Source organism: Liolophura sinensis, chromosome 12, assembly GCF_032854445.1.
Source record: "Liolophura sinensis isolate JHLJ2023 chromosome 12, CUHK_Ljap_v2, whole genome shotgun sequence".
Classification (NCBI taxonomy): Eukaryota; Metazoa; Mollusca; class Polyplacophora; order Chitonida; family Chitonidae; genus Liolophura; species Liolophura sinensis.
In genome coordinates this window covers 18,057,654-18,077,065 of record NC_088306.1, presented here as the reverse complement: position 1 = coordinate 18,077,065, position 19,412 = coordinate 18,057,654, and the positions used below count along the sequence as shown (strand labels likewise).

At 39.0% G+C, this 19,412-nt stretch overlaps 1 protein-coding gene across 1 annotated transcript in view; it reads left to right on the top strand.

Moving 5' to 3' along the window:
- LOC135479047 (26S proteasome non-ATPase regulatory subunit 1-like) overlaps positions 1–19,412 on the top strand; it is a 188,989-nt gene that overhangs the window by 4,707 nt on the left and 164,870 nt on the right. The window contains exons 6-20 of the mRNA XM_064758759.1: positions 307–369; positions 680–823; positions 1,704–1,772; positions 2,430–2,599; positions 3,592–3,670; positions 4,721–4,858; positions 5,243–5,331; positions 5,726–5,804; positions 6,064–6,163; positions 6,911–6,984; positions 8,211–8,271; positions 9,079–9,129; positions 9,365–9,441; positions 10,147–10,362; positions 12,385–12,449. Of these exons, the coding sequence (XP_064614829.1) occupies positions 307–369; positions 680–823; positions 1,704–1,772; positions 2,430–2,599; positions 3,592–3,670; positions 4,721–4,858; positions 5,243–5,331; positions 5,726–5,804; positions 6,064–6,163; positions 6,911–6,984; positions 8,211–8,271; positions 9,079–9,129; positions 9,365–9,441; positions 10,147–10,362; positions 12,385–12,449 (1,475 nt within the window). The remainder of the gene's footprint in view (positions 1–306; positions 370–679; positions 824–1,703; positions 1,773–2,429; positions 2,600–3,591; positions 3,671–4,720; positions 4,859–5,242; positions 5,332–5,725; positions 5,805–6,063; positions 6,164–6,910; positions 6,985–8,210; positions 8,272–9,078; positions 9,130–9,364; positions 9,442–10,146; positions 10,363–12,384; positions 12,450–19,412) is intronic.

Sequence of the window (19,412 nt, the reverse complement as noted above, 5' to 3'; positions counted from 1 at the left end):
TCCTTAAGTTAACCATTGACGTTGAAATCACAAATACAGTTTACGCAAAACACCTCACAGCATGCTGCTGGCTGTCCTCGTGTAATTGAAATATTTTTGAGTCTGGCATAAAACAGCAGTCAAATAATAATAATAAAAATCAAATAAATAAGTAAATCAGAAGGTGTGGGAACAGTCGCTAGTTCATTCTGCAGAAGTGCTGCTTTTTCCACAGGCACTTGGCTCTTTGATCACATCAATAAATACAAACAAAAATGAGTGTGTTTTTTGACTTGGTGTTTATGTTTTTTTTTTTTTTTTGTTTAGGCTGTGGGTATTGCCCTGGAGACCAGAAGGATAGATCTGTTTGAAAATGCAATCCTCAAATCAGTAAGTGCACCTGTGGTGAATAAATTTAATACTCCCTCCGGGTACCCTTTGGGCTCTGACTGGTTTTCTCCCACCATAATGCTGACGGTCATCATATAAGTGAAATATTCTTGAGTACAATACCAATAAAATGCCAATCAAATAAATAAATAATTCTCCTCATTTGTCAAGATGACCTTTTAACAAGCTTCTGATTTTCCTCGTTTGTGAGGATGACCTTTTAACAAGCTCCTCATTTATGAGAATAACCTTTTAACAAGCTCATCATATGTGAGTATGAACTCTTCAAGCATCTCATTTCTACTTTCAGGATGACATCAATGCCATGCTATCATACAGTCTCAAAGTGTGCATGGCCCTGATTCAGAATCGTCAGTTCAGGAACACAGTGTTAAGAGTGCTGACCAAGCTGTACATGAACCTAGACACAGCTGATTACATCAATGTCTGTCAGGTAAGGCTATGTTGTCGTACAGCCTCATCATGTAAGGCTGTGTTGTCATATGGCCTCGTCAGGTAAGGCTGTATCGTCATACAGCCTCGTCAGGTAAGGCTGTGTTGTCATACAGCCTTTTCAGGTAAGGTTGTGTTGCATACAGCCTTGTCAGCGGTCATCAGGTAAGGGTATGTTGTCATACAACCTCAGGTTGTAAGGCTGTGTTGTATACAGCCTCGTCAGCGGCCGTCAGGTAAGCGTGTGTTGTCATACAGCCTCGTCAGCGGCCGTCAGGTAAGGCTGTGCTGTCATACAGCCTTGTCAGGTAAGACTGTGTTGTATACAGCCTTGTCAGCAGTTGTCAGGTAAGGCTGTGTTGTCATACAGCCTTGTTAGCGGCCGTCGGGTAAAGCTGTGTTGTCATACAGCCTTGTCAGCGGCCGTCAGGTAAGGCTGTGTTGTTTGCAGTGTAGTCAGTGGCCGTCTGGTAAGGCTGTGTTGTCATACAGCCTGGTCAGTGGCGGTCAGGTAAGGCTGTGTTGTAATACAGACTTGTCAGCGGCTGTCAGGTAAGGCTATGTGGTCATACAGCGTAGTCAGCGGCGGTCAGGTAAGGGTGTGTTGTCATACAGCCTCGTCAGCGTCTGTCAGGCAAGGCTGTGTTGTCATACAGCCTCGTCAGCGGTAGCCATTGAAGGCTGTGTTGTCATACAGCCTTGTCAGAGTCTATACTAGGACTGAAATGATTTTAAAGGCATCAGTAATCTAAAACAAATCAATATTTCCCTTTTCTTAATTCTTAAATTAGATCAACCTGTGAAATCCTATTTTATTTATGTAACAATTTTAGGTTTACCCACATTTGTTATCTAATAATTTTTCTGCCCTTTGTTATCAGTGTTTCATCTTCCTGGATGACCCTGTGGCAGTGTCGGACATCTTGGAGAAGCTGGTCAAGGGGTCAGAGGTCAGTAATTAGCCAGTCAGATGCAGAGATTTTATGTTGAATCATATATGTTCTTATATATGAGATTTTATGTTACATATAGACGAGGCTGAAAATATTTCAAAAATGTGTCATTGTTCTAGTTGGCAGTATGTAAGTACACATTCACTGCCACTCTTGATGCCCTGTGTTTGTACTAATTTCCGTAAAGTAAAAAAATTCATAACTTGGTTTCTCTTGTAAATTATTCATTGTTAAAGTAATACAAAGTGGATCAGCTAGGGTGAGAGATAGGCAAGCCCTAGTGTAAGCTGAGTTTTAGGTTTTGCACATTCATTCAAGCGTGACCAAGGGTGAAGGGTTTAACCCAGGAAACCCTCTCTCCACTGTCGGCCAATCAGCGGCAATTCTGTACCCCTTTAACGTGGGTAGTTAGGGTGATACCTCAAGGAGTACTTCATGTGTTGGGTTGAAGTTTAGTATTCATATGTCTCCTACAGACAAGCTCCTTGGTATCCTACAGAGGAGTTAATTTTTAGCCATCATTTGTCGCTTTTTGTGAGAAGTTTGATGCAGTGATAGGGCTTACACATTACTGATTGCTTCATGATTGGACTATGAATGTCATGCTTGAATTGTAAGATCACTGAGTGACTCCATGTTTCTGTTTGTGCGCAGGAGACAGCTCTGATGGCGTTCCAGATTGGGTTTGATCTCTACGAGAGTGCCACCCAGCAGTTTCTTCTGAAGGTCCAGGCTGCCATACGTTCAGCGGCTCCACGACCCTTTCCTTCTAAAACGGAGAAGCCCACAGAGACGGCCACGCCTGTCAAGGAGGAAAAAGAAACGTGAGTTATGTATCAGCTTGTGATTTGTTAACAGTTGTTTGCTGTATTTATTTTCATGATAGTTTCTTAACACCATGCTCAAGAATTTTTGACTTATACGGTGGCAGTCAGTTTTTTAGGTAAAGGAAACTTAAAAGCCGTGGGTAAACCACCGACCTTTGGCAAACTAATAATTAACCTTCCCCAAGAAAAGTGGTCTTCATCAAATGGTGCATTGCAAATATTTCCAAGTGGGCGTCGTCAGCCACTTATTGTCACAACAGCTCCACAAGGGGAATAACCAATGTAGATCCAGGGTCAATCCTGGGTCAAGCCACAACTAAGACCTTAAAAGAGGAAGTTGTAACTTCCTCGCTTGGCGTTCAGCATGAAGGGAATACTGCAGTGACTGGTTGACCCAGATAAAAGAGTGGTGGAAATCCGTCCTGCAACAAGGAGGCACATTACATTCACTGTAAGGATTCCTTCGTCGTCATATGACTGAAAAATTTTTAAGTACCACGTTAAACCCCAAGCACTCACTCACTCACTCACTGTATGCTCTGTCAGATATACAGGATCCCAAATGTTGGCATCAGCTGGCATTCATGAAAAGTGGTACATGTTGATCAAAGCATGCCAAGGAGATCTAAATCACTCTTCTGTCAAGGGGGTAGAATAGAAGCTCAGATTATTGGTTATCACTAGTGCTGTTTTGTCAAAGCCGACCAATGTCATGTGTCAGAAGTCTACTAACTATTGACCAATGAAACAGCGTTTTCTAATGCAGGACAGCAGCGGTGTTAGTAATGTTGTGAGATGGCTGAGGACTGTCATATATTCTTCAGTGCAACTAAAAATACTAGGCAAATAAATAAGTGCTTTTCTGTAAGTTTTTATCTGTGGCTGTGATACAAACATAGAAACAATTGAAGAATTGTGTTTTGTGTTAATGCGAATGCTTGTGATGACCTGCTATGTAACAGACAGACCACCTGTTTGTTTGTTTCTAGTGCCATGGAGACTGATGCAGATCAGCCGGAGTCTTCGGCCACACCTGCCCCTGCTGTGGAGGTGAAAACAGAACCACTGGTAAGGTTTCAGTTGGGTAAAACTGAAGAGAATGTCCGGTTCAGGTTATGCATGAATAGGAATTATTTAAAGGAAATGAAAAGGAATGCCAAATAAATTAAAAAAAAAAGAAAAATAGAAAATCCAATTATAGGCATGTTTTATATTTCTTAGTTACCCAAATATCTTATATTTTCGGAATTTATGTCGACCATAATTCTTGTGGGGAAACAGTACCAGCTTGCATCCCTCATTTGTATTCTTTCCCGTAGAGTTATTTTGACAGCTATTGCTGTAGGCTGCTTGATTTCCTTATGGGCTGCTGGCAAACAGAAACTACTTTAAGGCTATTTTTTATGTCCCAAGAAGAAGGCTGTGAAGCATTTTTGTACTTTCATGAAGTAGGACACTTCCTAAACTTCTTATTGAAAAATAAAAAGACAAAAGTTTCCGGTATGCCTTAAATGACAGCACAGTACCATTATTTGAAATTTCGTGTTTACGTCATCAGTCTTTAATATACATGAGACATGCTGTAAATCTTTGATGTTTTCAACCACGAAATCGCTTTTTTAAATGGAATTAGTGCATACAATTATTATGAAAATGATGCTAAAAATGTTCTTGTGTCATTAAAGATGCAAGCTTCATAAAATGGTGCAAAATATTTCTCTAGACCCCATAGTTCTCTCAGATTAATTTCAAAATATTGGTTGCCGAGGTGGTTGGAAAAGGTGGAATAATTAGCGTAGGTAAGAATAAAGTTGGCTTCGATGAATAATATCAGGGCAAGAGGAACCTCCAATTGATGTGGCCCATCTAGTTGTAAACTAGAAATTCAGTACTTTGATTTGCAGTAGGGTATCTTTGATATTAATTTGAAATGATCATTCAAAGGAAAGAAAAATAAGCTTTGTCCTGCTTGAATTGTTTAATTACAATTGAAATTAGCCACTGTTTAATTACAGTGTCTTTAGAAAATGTCTTTTTTGAGTGTACATCCACAGTTTGAAAAATGCTGATATTGAGGAATGGCCCTCATTATGTTTATGTTCACCTATTTTTTTTTAGAGTGAAGAAGAGCAGACACTTCAGGACAGACTTGTCAAACTCCACACAATCCTGGGAGGGGAGACAACCATTGCACTTCATCTACAGTTTCTCATAAGGAATAACAAGACAGATATGCTCATTTTAAAAAATACAAAGGTGAGTAGGAATCTGTTCATGATTACACACTATGAAAGGGAAGGGGGGAGTTTGGAGATTAAACTGTTTTGTTGCTAAAGGTAAAATCGGTCCTACTGTATCATGTGACCTGTCAAAAATGTTAGGCAACTATTTATGATCACAGTTAGCATGAGTGTCTGAAAAAACTTACACAAAAAGTAATTTACAGAAGACGAGTGATGAAAAACATTGAGCAGCTGCAACACATTAACTGGTAAATACATGTAACTGTTTATTACATGAAAAGGCATTGGTAACTCATCAGTGATTGGCTGAAATCTGTTAGTCCACTCATGATACCGACGTCAATTAATGAATATTCATACATGAAGATATGAAATGTGTATTTTTGTTTGTACCAAGGATGCTGTGAGGAACTCAGTTTGCCACACTGCCACAGTTATAGCCAACTCTTTCATGCACTGTGGTACAACGTCTGATCAGTTTTTGCGGTAAGTTTTCATGTTAATACCACCCCTCATCACTTCGTATGGTCCACATTAGTTCTCACTGTGCCCTTACAGTAAGTTTTCACTGTGATCACACAGTAAGTTCTTAAAGTGTTCTCACAGTAAACTCTCACAATAAGTTCTCAGTAAGGTCGCACTGTATGTTCTCACTGTGATCAAAAGTGTTCTCACAGTAAGTTATCACTATATTCTTACAGTATGTTCTCCGTGTTATCACAGTAAACAATCACTCTTTGATTTTTTATACACTTTTCTTTTGCCACTGTTTTTTTTTACAGCGTTTGTTAAAGGGAAGTGAGTGAATTATTGAAATGTGCTATTTTGTGATTTTCTGGAAAAAGTGTCATCATAGTGTCATTTTTTGATTTGTTTTCAGAGATAATTTAGAATGGCTGGCAAGAGCAACAAACTGGGCCAAATTCACAGCGACAGCAAGTTTAGGAGTGATACATAAGGTGAGTTCAGCAGTGAGTTCATGGATCCAGGATGAATAAGTGGTTGGCGGTACTTGTGAAGCTGTGTGAGCAGTCTTTCATTCTTTGATTATCACTTGTTTTCCTCCAATATAGCATGTGTCTATACTTTGCATGTGCACAAGTGTGTCAGCATTTTGTCAAAAGTCTGTGGTTTCTTGAATATCACATTACGGAAGTTATTATCTGTGTTATTCTGTTTTTTTTTTCATCTTTTATTTTGTGTTGTGTTTTTTTTTAGGGCCATGAAAAAGAAGCATTAAACTTGATGTCCACATACCTGCCCAAAGACACGGGTCCCGGCTCTGCGTACTCTGAGGGTGGGGGATTGTTTGCTCTGGGTATGTACAAGTAGTGCTTACATGTACTTATCTGGACTGTCACTGAATGGATCAGGCCTTTGTTGTGCACACCACAGAGGTCATTATCATGGAACAATAATGCACTCAGTGCAGGCTGCCTTCATTGTGCATGTGACTGGCTGCCTGCTTTTCTTTTGTTTTTGACAGTATATTGCATAAAAGCCACTCAGACATACCAAATAAAGTGACTCAGATGTGTCAAATAAAGTCACACAGACATGTCAAAGCCACACATCTGTCAAATAAAGCTAAGCATGCCTGTCAAATAAAGCCACGCAGACCTGTCAAATAAAGCCAAGCAGATCTGCTCAGATAAAGCCTTACCAAGCAGATGTGTCAAATAAAGCCACACAGACTTGGTAAATAAAGCCACGCAGACCTGTTTAATAAATTCCTGTTTTTTTTTTTTTTGGCTATTTTAGGATGCTATTGACCCAGGTCAAATGGGATCTGCTGCTCCAATCCAGCTCTGTTTGGTTAATTGTGGCTTTAAGTTATGATATTTTCAGTTGCCTGGCAGCGGGCAGTGGTTTCTTGCACCCACGAACCCGACCACCATCAAACTAAGTGAAAAATTCTTGAGTATATTTATATAGACACCAATTCACTCCATTGAAGGCTACATACTTTTCAACTCATAAGAACTAGAGGACATTGTTTTCACTCGCTTGTGGTATCAAAATTTCCGTTTTCAGTACGTGTAATTTATGTTATATTGTGTTATAGGCCTGATACATGCCAACCATGGAGGGGAGATGACAGACTACCTGCTGAACCAGCTCAAGGAAGCCTCCACAGATGTCAGTATATTTTGCTTTATTTCATATTGATTGTGGCCTGCATGGGCGAGGCGGTTAGCACAGCGCAATGATCTGCAGGCCTATTATCAGTATGGCTGCTGTGAGTTCAAATCCACCTCATGCTGGCCTCATGTTCACCTGTACATGGGAAGATCTCTTGGGCTTTGCCCAGTTCCCTGCCACCATAATACTGGTCGTTATTGTATGAGTGAAATATACTTGAGTACGGCGTAAAATACCAATAAATAAATAAATAAATTTCAAATTAACCCTAGAAAAGGTTTATATATTTACAGAGAGCAGGTGAAGCTCTCTATGCTGTCTTATTTGAGATTGATATTCCTTCCCTGATTGTTTGCATAGAACTGAAATATTTCTGTGTATGGCAGTAAAATCCACTGAAGCCACAACTGTATATTTCAGGAGCAAGTCAGGAAAATAATGTGTGTTTTATATAAGAGTGGTTTTATAGATGAAAATATTCTTCGATGTTTCCAAATGATGAGCAGTGCAGAGTTTGGCTGTTTAAAAGTAAGCGTTTTGTGTTTGTCCTCTTCCACAAAGTGATCTTAGGTTAATACCAAGTTCCCGAGGCATGATGCTTCGACATCTTAGTTCCCTTCATTCCGCAACCATTTCACATATGGAAGATCAACTTTCAGTGCACCTTAGTAATTTGATTTTGGAGACAAAACTAGATTGGTTGGATTGGCCAGTTTCTGGGTTTCACAAAAAGTTTAATTTTATCAGTCAACACAGAATAATTGCAAACATGCGAAAAGGTTTAAGACTTACAGTAAGTTCCTTTGTGCGGTTACATTATTGCTTTACAGTATTTAGGGCAAATCATTGCGTTTTAACAAAGGTGGATATAGGCGGATATATATAATTAATACTGCTCAAAATCGATAAACTTTATTGCAAGAAACACCCATTTCAGATGATTTGCAAGGTAAGCCTGCAGATTTAAAAGTCCTGTTTTGTGGATAGTATTCATTATTGTATATGTTCATCTTTGTTAAAATGCAGTGATTTGGAAGAGATTTAGCAGAGAAGTTATGTCACAACTGTTGTAATGCTGCAAGATCGCAACCGAAATGATTTAAAAACATTATAGATTATTACAGTCAGGTCCAGTACTTTGATATACCCTGCACTTGTGTCTGGACATAAAAGAAAAATGCAGGTAAAACCGCTGACACGTGAATATGTTCTATCCTTCACAGATGGTTCGCCATGGTGGGTGTTTAGGGCTTGGATTAGCAGCAATGGGGACAGCTAGGCAAGGTGAGAGAAGTCTTTTTGTATTTCATTTGCTCAAAATCAGAAGAGCAGGGAAGTTTTTCTGTGTTAATAGCACAATTATTTGTCATTAATTTGTAAGGTATGTCATTCTGGTCACATCAAAACAACAAGGAAAATTTTGAAGAGAATAGTTCAGCTTGTCTCTGGCATCAAAAAAGTCCTGGTGACATGAAAACAGCAAGGAGAATTTTGAGGAGAATAGTTCAGCTTGTCTCTGACATCAAACAAAATCCTGGTTACATGAAAACAGCAAGGAGAATTTTGAGGAGAATAGTTCAGCTTGTCTCTGGCATCAAACAAAATCCTGGTTACATGAAAACAGCAAGGAGAATTTTGAGGAGAATAGTTCAGCTTGTCTCTGACATCAAACAAAATCCTGGTTACATGAAAACAGCAAGGAGAATTTTGAGGAGAATAGTTCAGCTTGTCTCTGGCATCAAACAAAATCCTGGTTACATGAAAACAGCAAGGAGAATTTTGAGGAGAATAGTTCAGCTTGTCTCAAGCATCAAACAAAATCCTGGTTACATCATAGCTCAGCTCATCTCAAGCATCAAACAAAATCCTGGTTACATCAAAACAGCCAGGAGAATTTTGTGCAGCATAGTTCAGCTTGTCTCAGGCATCAAAATTTTACTTTCACTGAACAATTATTTGCTGTTATTCTCTTGTTTTAGACCTGTGTCAGATTATCTCTCTTATTAGTTGTTACAATGTGGAGCTTTTTGCTGTCTTCTACAGGTGATTTGTAGAGCTTTTACAAGTTAGCTTTCTCTTTTTCTTCCTCAGATATTTATGAACAGCTGAAGTTCAACCTGTATCAAGATGATGCTATAACAGGTATTGTTGGTTTTATTACAGTGTTGATATCCTACTGGAAACATGAAAGTTTCAGGACCAAAAGTAATATGACTTATTTTCCTGCAGCAAATTTTGGGATCAAATACAGCATATGACAAAATAAGAAAACCTTGTCTTTGTCATTTAGCCTATGTTTATATGCGATGTAACAAAACTAAATACCCTGATAAACCCCACTCAATCACTCACTCACTAACTCATTTTCTGTACCCAGGTGAAGCAGCAGGCCTTGCTATGGGACTTGTCATGGTTGGCACAAAGTCATCTACAGCTATAGAAGACATGGTGGCTGTGAGTACAATCTACATGTTCCACAACTTCTTCAGTTTTAAATCTTTTAAATATCTTAAATTTGCAAGGAGTTGATTTTTTATTCCTGTGTTGGGGACTATAGGTTTATACCTCTTGAATCTGTCATGAATCAGTTTTCAGACTTTTTTCAAAACATATTTCGAATTAAAACTTCATCGAAACCGAAACAAGATACACATCAAGCTCTGGACTGTTTGATCCATTTTGAATTAAATTCTGACTGTTTTGGACACTAACATAGTGATCAGCTTGATGGCTCCAAATGGTATGGCTTTTGCAGTACTTCCAGAAAACTAGGTTTTTTTTTTATCCTGATCTACCGCTCTGAAAGGTCATTCATAACATCTTTCAGTGTTACATACGTGTTTCTCTCTCGATTGTTACTCTTCGAAAACCGGCTTGGAAAGTTCGTCTGTGAGGTGTCAAAGGTCCATGGTTTACTCTGGGCTCTGGTCTCTCCATTCATAAACCTGACTGTCATTGTGTAAGCGAAAAATTTTTTGAGTATGGAAGTAAACAACAATTCCTGGTCAGTTCCCTGAAGATAAGCTCATGATTAAGGCCCGAAATAAATTATATGTGCCTTCAGTGTTCTTGCAACAAGTACCACTAACTTTGGTCGTGTAGGCTAGCATGAAGTTCCAGCACTTAACCAATCTTATTTATATTCCTTCCTTGATACAGTATGCCCAGGAAACTCAGCACGAGAAGATCCTGCGTGGCCTGGCAGTGGGTATTGCGCTGACCATGTATGGGCGTATGGAGGAGGCGGACGCACTCATTGAGAGCTTGACGCGAGACAAAGACCCGATCCTCCGCTGGTCTGGCATGTACACGATTGGTATGGCGTACTGCGGCTCCGGCAATAACCAGGCCATCCGCAGGCTGCTTCATGTGGCGGTAAGCTCATATGCCCTAGTCTGCTTAATACTTACCTTGGTTTCTCTGCCCAGTTTGCTTAAATCATAAGATGTGCCGTTTCCCTTACTAAGTGTGCCGTCTAATTAGTTTTAATTATTTCTTCATTTGATTGGGACCGGTAGATCCAGGATCAATCCTTGGTCGAGTCACACCTAAGACTTTAAAAGAGGAAGCTGTAACTTCCTCGCTTGGCGTTCAGCATGAAGGGGATAGTGCAACGACTGGTTGACCCGTATCAGTATAATGGCTCGGGCGGGGCAGCTTGCTTGCCTTCGGTTAGTCGTCGCAGTGATGCAGCACTAAATAAAAGAGCGGTGGAAATCCGTCCTGCAACAAGGAGGCACATTACACGTGCACATTACACCCTAATGATTCCTTCGTCGTCATATGACTGAAAAATTGTTGAGTACGACGTTAAACCCCAAGCACTCACTCACTCACTTCTTCATTTGATTGGAATTTTAAGCCGCACTCAAAAATATTTCACATATATGGCGACCAGTATTATGGTGGAGGGAGGCCCAAGGCCACCTGCGGGTTGCTGGAAGACCTTTCATGTTTTGCTGAAGAGGAAGCCAGCATGATCTGGCTTTAGTTGATCATGTTCATGATGAAGGGTTACAGTATCTTCTGGGTGTGCCCAGTTCCTTACACAGATGTACCTCTCCATCCTAAAGTGAAATATTTTTGAGTACTGTGTTAAAATGATAAGTTTACCTTCTTTTGCACCAGAAAGTAGATAGATGTTACGCGTATATCAGGTATACATGTAACTTTATTTAAAAAGTAGACCTTACACGGTTTAGGAGGGGGCCTCTGTGGCCGAGGGGGGGTTAGTACGCCAGAGCGGTGTAATGACCCAGGAGCATCTCACTAATGCACTCACTGTGACTTGAAGTCCAACTCATTCAGGCTTCCTCTCTGGTCGTATGTGGGAAGGTCTGCCAGCAACCTGCGGATCATTGGGGTTTTCCCACTGGCTCTGCCTGGGTATGCTTGGCCATAAAGCTGGCCATCGTTGTGTAAGCGAGATATTCTCGAGTAGGGTGGAAAACACCAATTGAATAAATAAATAAATACATGGTTCAGAAATTTGTGTTCATCGCCATTTTTTATGTTTTGGCAGGATGCTCGATTAATACCTTCAGAAATCATTTAATCCCTGTCATGTCTCCATGGAGTAGTGTACCATCAGATTTGACAATATTCTTCAGTGGATTTGATCAGAAAATTCATCTTCAGATGTTTGTTGCATATACATGTATATGTCTACCTACATTTTTGGATCTTCTCTGAAAGATATTCTTGCATCTGCCATTTTCCACAGTATGTAATTTTTGCAAAGAGCTTGCAGCAAAGAATTATATATGAGCTGTTGAGATCTGACAAATTTCAGTGCTCCACTCCGCTATATGCAATATTTTTTTGTATTATACCAAATGACACATAATGATCCCGAATATAACAGCATGTTTGATTTCTGCTGATTTCTTTGTATATCAGACTGTGAAAGAATGTACATTTGAAACTGACTGAAGCAGATGATGTGTGACACAGATTCCAACGACTCAAGACTTCTGTTGTAACCAAAAAAAAAAAAAAAAAAAAAATGCTGCGCATAGCGCGTCACTGGATACAACACCACAAATTTGTCGAGTTCTAGGTGACATGGTTTCATCCAGTGAAAAGGAAGAGTAATGTACATAAGGTATTGTAATGTTAGTTCTGTTCTCGTACGACATGCCCAGGAGCCTCTCACCAATGCGGTCGCTGTGAGTTCAAGTCCAGCTTATGCTGGCTTCCTCTCCAGCCGTAATTTGGAAGGTCTGTCAGCAACCTGCGGATGGTCGTGGGTTTCCCCCGGGCTTTGCCCGGTTTCCACCCACCATAATGCTGGCCGCCGTCGTATAAGTGAAATATTCTTGAGTACGGCGTAAAACACCAATCAAATAAATAAATGAATCGTACAACATGAATGGACATGCTGATATCTGATTGTAGGTCAGTGATGTGAATGACGATGTCAGGCGGACTGCAGTTACCTCCCTTGGATTCCTCCTGTTCAGGTAGGCTGCTGTTTTGTTCAGTTGTTAGTGGTCAGAGTTAGATTAGAAGTGATTTGGGCATGTGATTTTATTATCTGTGGTGTTTATTGTATATACATGTATATTGTGTATATTGGGATGAGAGAAAATAGAGCTCGGCTCACCTGTTGAATTCATTGAGGATTTCATTTCAGGACTTCTTTATGGAGAATTTGACATTGCTTTATTCATTGCTTTGTTCATTAACAATGTTTTTGTGTAATTGTACTGTAGTAAGTGATCAGAATTGATGCTTGAAAGTCGCTTACGGCACAGCATGCCTTCATGTGTAACCTCTCCTCATATGGTATTTTTTTGTTAACATTTTTCAAGTCTTTTTGTGGGAGAAATACTGTTTGTCTTGGTAAGTGTGTAAACCCACTTACTCTAGACATTTGTACATGTACCGTCGTTATGATTAAAGAGTGAATGCCATTGCAGATGCTGTTTCTTAGATCTTTTAGGACACACAAATGATGTATAGATAGATGGAGAATGGAAGGGAAGTAAATCTTATTTTAAAACTTAATAAAAGCTGCATGAGTAAGTAAACCTCTTTGCTCAGAGGTGATTTTATGGATACAACACACGCATGGGTGTTCTCCCTTCGCACACGAACTCTTTAGTAGTTAAGGGTACTTGATGCTCATTACATTGCTGGTCCATAAGCAAAAACTCCCGCAGAGGATCCCCTGGGATGTCTACAAAATAGCCAGTGAAAAACATTTTTTCGCAAGCGCATGTCTCATTTGTTTTCTCTAAAGGTCATGTTTTATGAGATTTATGTATGAAAATGGAAACAGGATTTGATCATACAGTATGACTTTGCCATGCCATCGATCACCAAGATTAGTGCTGTCATTGGGTCATAAATACAGAATCAACTCCAAAATCAGAAATCTTAAGTTCTATCATCATGTCTTGACCTTGCATTATATTGAGAGTTTATAGAGTCCTGCATATTAAGCCAGAAACCTAGGTTTAAACCCAAATCTCTGCATACTTTTTCAAAACTCTGCACTTTTAATGTGATAATGCACACGGTATTTTGTGAATGTGGGTTGGGCATCCTCTCTAATGTTTTTGACATGGTGTTTCTTCATGGCAGCACTGTGAGACGACATCATGATATGATATAAACAGTGTTTTTAAGCCACAATGTTCCCATGAGGATGTCTTCATTGTTTTTATAGTATTTGTGGTTAGTGTAAAAAGAGTTTTATTGGAATTGTAAGAAGAGTTAGCTGTGCGTGACAAAGATGTTGTATCATTCATCATCAACATTCTCAAGTAAAAGGGTGACTTGAGTTGATATCTAATGTAGGAACTCTAAAAATGAAATCTCCAAAGGGGCAGAAATCCCCGAAATGAAGTAAGAATCATCAGAAAGACAGAAACTTTTTTTTCGCACCAAAGTGTGTGAATGTTTGGATTCTAAGGTGGCTTTTATAGATATTTAGCCAGAATAATAATTTTTTTCTCGCATCATTTATATTTGTTGAATTATAATTATTTTTATGTATTGAATACAAGAGTAAATTTTGTCTTATGGTTTTAGTTTTTAATTACATATATTGTCTTATGGTTGTAGTTACATATATTGTCTTATGGTTGTAGTTACATATATTTTCTTATGGTTTTAGTTACATATGATTTGGTGTGTATCTTTTCCCATACCAGTATCAGCCATGTGTTGTTGTTGTTCCCTGCATAAGAGGCTTTTCACAGGCTTTTCTGCAGCCAAAATCAAAAAAAAAAAAAAAAACATATTTAAAAAAAATCATCTTTTCACACAGACTGTTGACACTGTTAATAAAAAACATATGAAGAGTAGCAGTTCTTATTTCTCTTGTGCTGCTTTTTTGTCTAAAATTTAGCTCTTGGGATAAAGAAGACTTTAGAAACTGGTGATCTTGGTTATAGTGTTATAAATCTTCTTCTGTTCCTATTGCTGTACATGCAATTTAAAATCCTAAGCTGTTCCAGTTTTTTGTTCCTGTTTCCAGTTTTTTTGTTTGTACAGGCTTTTAGCCACCAACCTATTGCCCGTGTTAAATAGTCTTCTGTTTATGGAACGATTTGGCTGGAGACTTGTTAAGACATAAGATTTCCATAGATTAAAACCAAAAAGAAAAAAAAAAGGATTGACTGGACTGGCTTATCTCACAGGCCTTTTGTAAAAAAAATTTTTTTTTTGCACTATTGTGTGTTTAAAATTAGACAGTTAATAACAGGTTAAGGTTTTTTTAGTTTGCATTTTTTTTCTGAAAAACATAATCATATATATATGTTGTAAGAATGACTTGCTCAAATTATTTTGAAAGGATACTTTGACATCCTTACAGTTTAACAATCAATAAAATTAGGATGCCCTGAAGAAAGACTCCTAGATTCCTCAAAACATGGATGCTTGTGAAGTATGTGTAGTGTGCAGACCAGCAGCAGGCACACTGTCTGGCCGAATGTGTGCAACCATCCCGAACCGCTGAACCGCATATTTCATCAGTCACAGGAGTAAATACATCCACGGTTTGACAGAACACTAAGTGCCTCGTGTCTGGGCGTAAATTCACTTTCATTTTTCATCAATTTTTTTATTTCTCCTGGTATAAAAAATGGATTTATGTTGGCTACACAGGAAACCCATGAATATTGATTGTGACTTTGTAAATAAGTCATTTGATGCTGGAATGTGGTATTTTTTTCTCTAATCTTTGTGAAATTCTACAGCTCAGATTTCTCTCGCTGGTAATGGATATGAACAAACCGATTTAAGGATTTATGTGTTAAGACTTCGGGGTTATGTTTTCCTAAGGAGTGTTGTGTCTTTGGACATCATGCTGTAGTTAAGCTTCAATCATTTAAGCATTTTTGGTCACGTTATCATTTCCTTATCATCATCTGATCGTTATTGTGAAAGGTATGTCTCACAGACTGGATTATTATTTACCTATTTACTAATTGAAATCCCTGATACAGTATTGTTATTTGATTCTTTATTACTAGTACTAATATCATTATTGATGTTTCTATTAATGGCATATCTTTTTGTAAACATGGTTCTAATTTCAAGCCTGACTCAAATCAGGCAGTGTTTTTCCTCGCGTGATTTTGTCATCGAGCAAAATCCCAAGATTACCATCTTCCGTTCTTGTGTAATTGTTATATCCTCTGCACAAATGCGGTGATTTTTGCACATGGCAAATGACGAGCGTGTATCCTCCAAAGCACATGTGTTAACTACATGTACAAAGCCGGTAACGCGCTGCATTCCTTGAACTATCAGGGGAGAACCTACTTTCTGCCTGGTTTCATAAGCCTCTATCAACAGGATGTTCCATCCTAAACAAGTAATTGCTGTGAATTAGTTCATCAGCTGTGGATGAGACTGCTGGTTCCAGTGTGCAGCAGATCTCTTCATTGCTTGTTTAAAACGGATCTCTTATAATCTCTCGCAGTGACCATGTCTTTTTAAAATGGTGTTATCTGAGAATTAATGGCCTATTGATTTCTCTATGTCAGCCAGTCTCTCAGGGATGGGTGGGTGGGGGGAAAAGCCTTACGGGCTCGCCTTTACCTCCTTCCCCTCCCCCTCTCCCTGAGTGGCGAGGAAATTTTGCGGATGTACAAGTTCCTGGGGTTAAGAGACGACCACCTTCATATTTAGTGAAACGGAGGTTCATTAACGACACTCAAGCAGAAAACAGATTAAATTATAGCAAGATAACTTGAAGCACCTTGCGTGGAGCCTTCTGGTGCTTTGTGCAGAGTGGTAACCTCGGTGTGAAAATCTGTGCACGCCAATACTTATAGTTGAATGAACATGGACGGACCCTCTATCACATTGCCCCAAGGCTCAAGCTTGAATTGTTTTTTTTCCTAAGAGCACTACATCCTACTACCCAAAGTTTCCAGACCCTTGGTCTTATTCGCCACAGAGGTGATTTTAGCAGCTTGCTTTCTTAGCATTCGGAAATTGAACATCATCCAGATGAGTTTTCACTTGAAACATTGTGGGAGACTTCAAAAGAGCGGCAATATGTAGAGATAGGTATTTTCAGACTTACTCGGTGCATTTTAGATTTTTTTTAAACAGCTTCCACATGTTCTTGTGCCACAAATAATAACTTTTTTTCTTTTGTCGAAAGTTGCTCATTTGTTTTTGGAAGTTTTGTTTGTTATTGGTAGGTCTGATATTTCAGATGATTATTTTCTGTCAGTCCGTTCCAATGCAAAGTCTAAATCTTTGATTGGTTGAACTGTTGATCATTGGCGGGTACAACTGATAGAGGTCGTTGGATTCAACCATTAATGATTTGATGGGTGGAAGAGCCATGAGTAATTTGGTAGGTAGAACGGCTAAGACTTTGATTGGTCGAACTGTTGTTGATTTGATGGGCAGGACTGATATAGTTTGTTGGATTCCGCCATGAGTAATTTGGTGGTTAGAACGGCTAAGACTTTGATTGGTCGAACTGTTGTTGATTTGGTGGGCAGGACTGATAGAGTTTGTTGGATTCCGCCATGAGTAATTTGGTGGTTAGAACGACTAAGTCTTTGATTGGTCGAACTGTTGTTGATTTGATGGGTAGGACTGATAGCTTGTTGGATTTGGCATCAAATGATTTGATGAGTAGAATGGTTAAAATAAGAGTGAAATGGGTTGGGCTGGTGGTGATTTGATGACTAGAAGACTAGACAGTTTGATGAGTTAAATTCTGACTGATTTGACAGGATGAACAGTACTCTATTTGGTAAACAAGGCAGACAAGGGTATAGAGAGAAAAAAGAGTTTCAGTTCATTTCGTCAACATCAAGGCATTTTATATACATCATTGTCTGCCAGGGAAAATGGCAAACTGACTTCGGTCCGGCAAGTATATATGACTGTAGGTCTTGAGTGTATGCCAGTACCAGACATGGGTAAGCCCTTTAGATTAACTAGGGTCCACCAGCTACCACCTGTACCCTGGGCCTGAGATTAACGACTGAGGAATATATGTCTATTTATGAACATCCGAACGGACAGCTCTTAGCCGGGGCGGGTGTTAGAAGTTCCTCGTGGATGTTAACCCTTTGATATCAACATGGTTTTAAAATCTGTTACTCTTACAATGCTCAAGTGAGCAGTAAGTCTGCAGAATTGAAAGCGGGATTGGCAAAGCAATTAAGGTGGTATCTAGGACACACTGACGCCTTTAATAGAACTGTTGGCTTTTGGCTTTAATTGGAGCATGGGTAAATTGAGGTGCGCCCATGGGGTGTGAGAAAGCTTACGCAGAATATTGGCATCAGCTATGGGAATGAGGTGGGCGAGGCTTGTGTGAACAGGTCTCCAGGGGCTAACAGGTTTTGTTTGGCTGCGATGTAAGTTGTAAAGATGCAATGCAAAATACGCATAATATTGTCATTCCCACATGACAAGCTGTAAAGTGCCATCCAGTTGCTTTTAAAGTTTCACATGTTCTTGACAGAAATCTGTTGCTTTGGATATCAGGAAGGTTACACGTACATCCTAATTTGCTCTAGAGCTCTTGTATCTTTAGCAGATAGTGTTCACCTACGCAGTCTCCATATAGTTTCCTGTTTTTGTTTTCACTTTGGTCAAAGAAATACCTGGTGTGTTTGGCATGGTTTTCCAGTGAGGCAGCACTATAAATTCTTTCTTTTAGGCATTGATGTCAGTCGTCTTGCAGTATGTTGAGGTGAGATATAATGCAAGTAAAATTGAAAGCAGTGTTAAATTCCCAAAAAATCAGCAACATAATCCTCTGTTAACCATTAGTCGAGTATTTAGTCATTGTTGTATGACAGAGCACATTTGTTTATTTACCTTGTCTCTGATTTGAAGGTAATCTTTAAATTTTGACAGTGTTCTGATTCGGAAAGATGGCTTGGAAATATACAATTAGTTTATTTGTGTTACATCTAATAGTATAACTATAGAAATAAATACACATTGCTGGGATACCCACCTTCATGATTTCATCAAAAGTATTTTATTAGTCTGAACAGAGTAATCAAATGGAGTCATGAAGAATGCTTCAACAAACAACATATTAATCCTCGCCTTCAAATGTTGATTAAATTACGTTATGTAAGTCTTGGCACCACGTGTCGTGTTATTGCCCAGCATGTTGGCTCTTTTGTGGGACACAAAATATTGTCATTCTCACCTGCGTAAAATGTTGATTAAATTATGTTGTGTAGGTCAAAGATGACATTATTAACAGTATGAAATTGACCCTCCCATCTGTGTCACTTATTGACATGCATGGTGGTTCTTTTATGTGCCATTTGGTGTCTCTTATGAAACCCTTCATGTTGTCTTATGCAACCCTTCACGTTGTTAGTTATACAACCCTTCACATTGTCTCTTTTACAGCCTTTTACATTGTTAGTGATACAACCCTTCACAATGTCTATTATACAGCCCTTCACATTGTTAGTTATACAACCCTTCACAATGTTTATTATACAGCCTTTCACATTGTTAGCTATACAACCCTTCACGTTGTCTCTTTTACAGCCTTTCACATTGTCGGTGATACAACCCTCACAATGTCTATTATACAGCCCTTCACATTGTGTGTTATACAGTCTTTTACATTCTCTATTATACAGTCTTTTACATTCTCTGTTATACATCCTTAACATTGTTCGTTGTACAACCCTTCACATTGCCTGTTATACAACCCTTCACATTGCCTGTTATACAACCCTTCACATTGTTAGGTATGCAATCCTTCACATTGTTAGGTATGCAATCCTTCACATTGTTAGTTATACAACCCTTCACATTGTCTATTATACAACCTTTGGCATTGTTAGTTATACAACCCTACACATTTCCTTTTATACAGCTCTTATTTCCTCCATTTTACAGTCTGTCGATTCTCGCTACTGAGGTATGGACCAGAGATTCAGAGGAATATGTCTTTTCCC